Source organism: Heteronotia binoei, chromosome 10 (genome assembly GCF_032191835.1).
Source record: "Heteronotia binoei isolate CCM8104 ecotype False Entrance Well chromosome 10, APGP_CSIRO_Hbin_v1, whole genome shotgun sequence".
Lineage (NCBI taxonomy): Eukaryota > Metazoa > Chordata > Lepidosauria > Squamata > Gekkonidae > Heteronotia > Heteronotia binoei.
Genome location: NC_083232.1, coordinates 75,456,250 through 75,457,300, shown reverse-complemented (window position 1 = coordinate 75,457,300; position 1,051 = coordinate 75,456,250). Strand labels below are relative to the sequence as shown.

The 1,051-nt window shown below is 52.0% G+C and overlaps 1 protein-coding gene across 1 annotated transcript; it reads right to left on the bottom strand.

Annotated features, from left to right (window-relative positions):
• Positions 1-240: 240 nt before the first annotated feature.
• On the bottom strand, positions 241-834 carry LOC132577933 (protein Tob2-like). Its single transcript, XM_060247722.1, has one exon. It carries the CDS (start codon positions 832-834, stop codon positions 241-243), a length of 594 nt encoding a protein of 197 aa, XP_060103705.1.
• Between the last annotated feature and the right edge of the window lie 217 nt (positions 835-1,051).

The window sequence follows — 1,051 nt, the reverse complement described above, 5'->3', positions numbered from 1 at the left end:
TTCGCAATGGTCTTCTTCCAGTGCTTCTTCCCAGCTGGAGCCGCTGTCTTTCTGGCTCGTCCCTTACGACCAACTTTAGGGGGACTATCTTCCTCCAGCTCCTGGCTCCAGTCAAGGCAGACGTCAATCTGGGCCTCCTGCGGTGGAGGGGACGATGCCATCTTTTCACTCCTCCAGCAGTGGTGTTTAGCAACTGTACAAGAGAAGAAGCTTATTTAAACAATTCTCACAGTCAGCCCTTTATTTTCCTGGGCAAGCAAGACCCCAATTCAGCCTTTTGCTGCTTTTCTTCACTTTTGTGGAGCCAAACTTGGTAGCTGCAAAGGTAGCCACGGTGAAAGTCGGACCAGAAGATGGGTCAGCAGATGGAGGTGGGGAGCCGGACAAGAAGGTTGTCTGACTCCTAGCGGGGACAAAAGCCGGAGCCTCAGGGTTGAGCCTGCTTCTGCTTTTGCTCTGTCCCTCGGCCGTGCTGCAGCCCTTATTGTCTTTCAGATACACGGTCTCGACTGGCCCTTCTTCCCCAAATCGGTAGGAGACTTCAAATGGGTCAATCCACACAGTCAATTCTGCAGGAATACTGTCCTGGACATCCTCTACAGTCAGTCCACTTCTTCTGGCAGCCAATTCTACTACAGAGTCTCTGGTCTTCCCTATCCAAATACAGCGATAGGCGGACCCCCTTAGGGGTGTCTCTGGGTACCAGTGGCCTTCATATTTCCTCTCAAGTAACTGCTCTAATTCTTCCCTAAAATGGTCAACCCTTCTCCGCGGGAGCCAATCGTACAGGTAAAAGGTGATAACACTCAAGGCCTCCCTAACCTCTTGATACATGCCTAACGGAGATAGAGGTTGCCCTGAATGCCTCCAAGCCCAATCATGGGTCGGAAGTTGGGAAAAGGCATCACGTGACCAGCGTGGTTTCCTGTGCCAACTGATGCAAGGGGCAGGGGTCTGAAGGACCAAAAAGGCGGGGAGCCTTGCATTGGGCTTAAAGGACCAGCTCCCTACAACTGAGGGCAGCAGAAAACACTGCTCCATGTCTTAAATT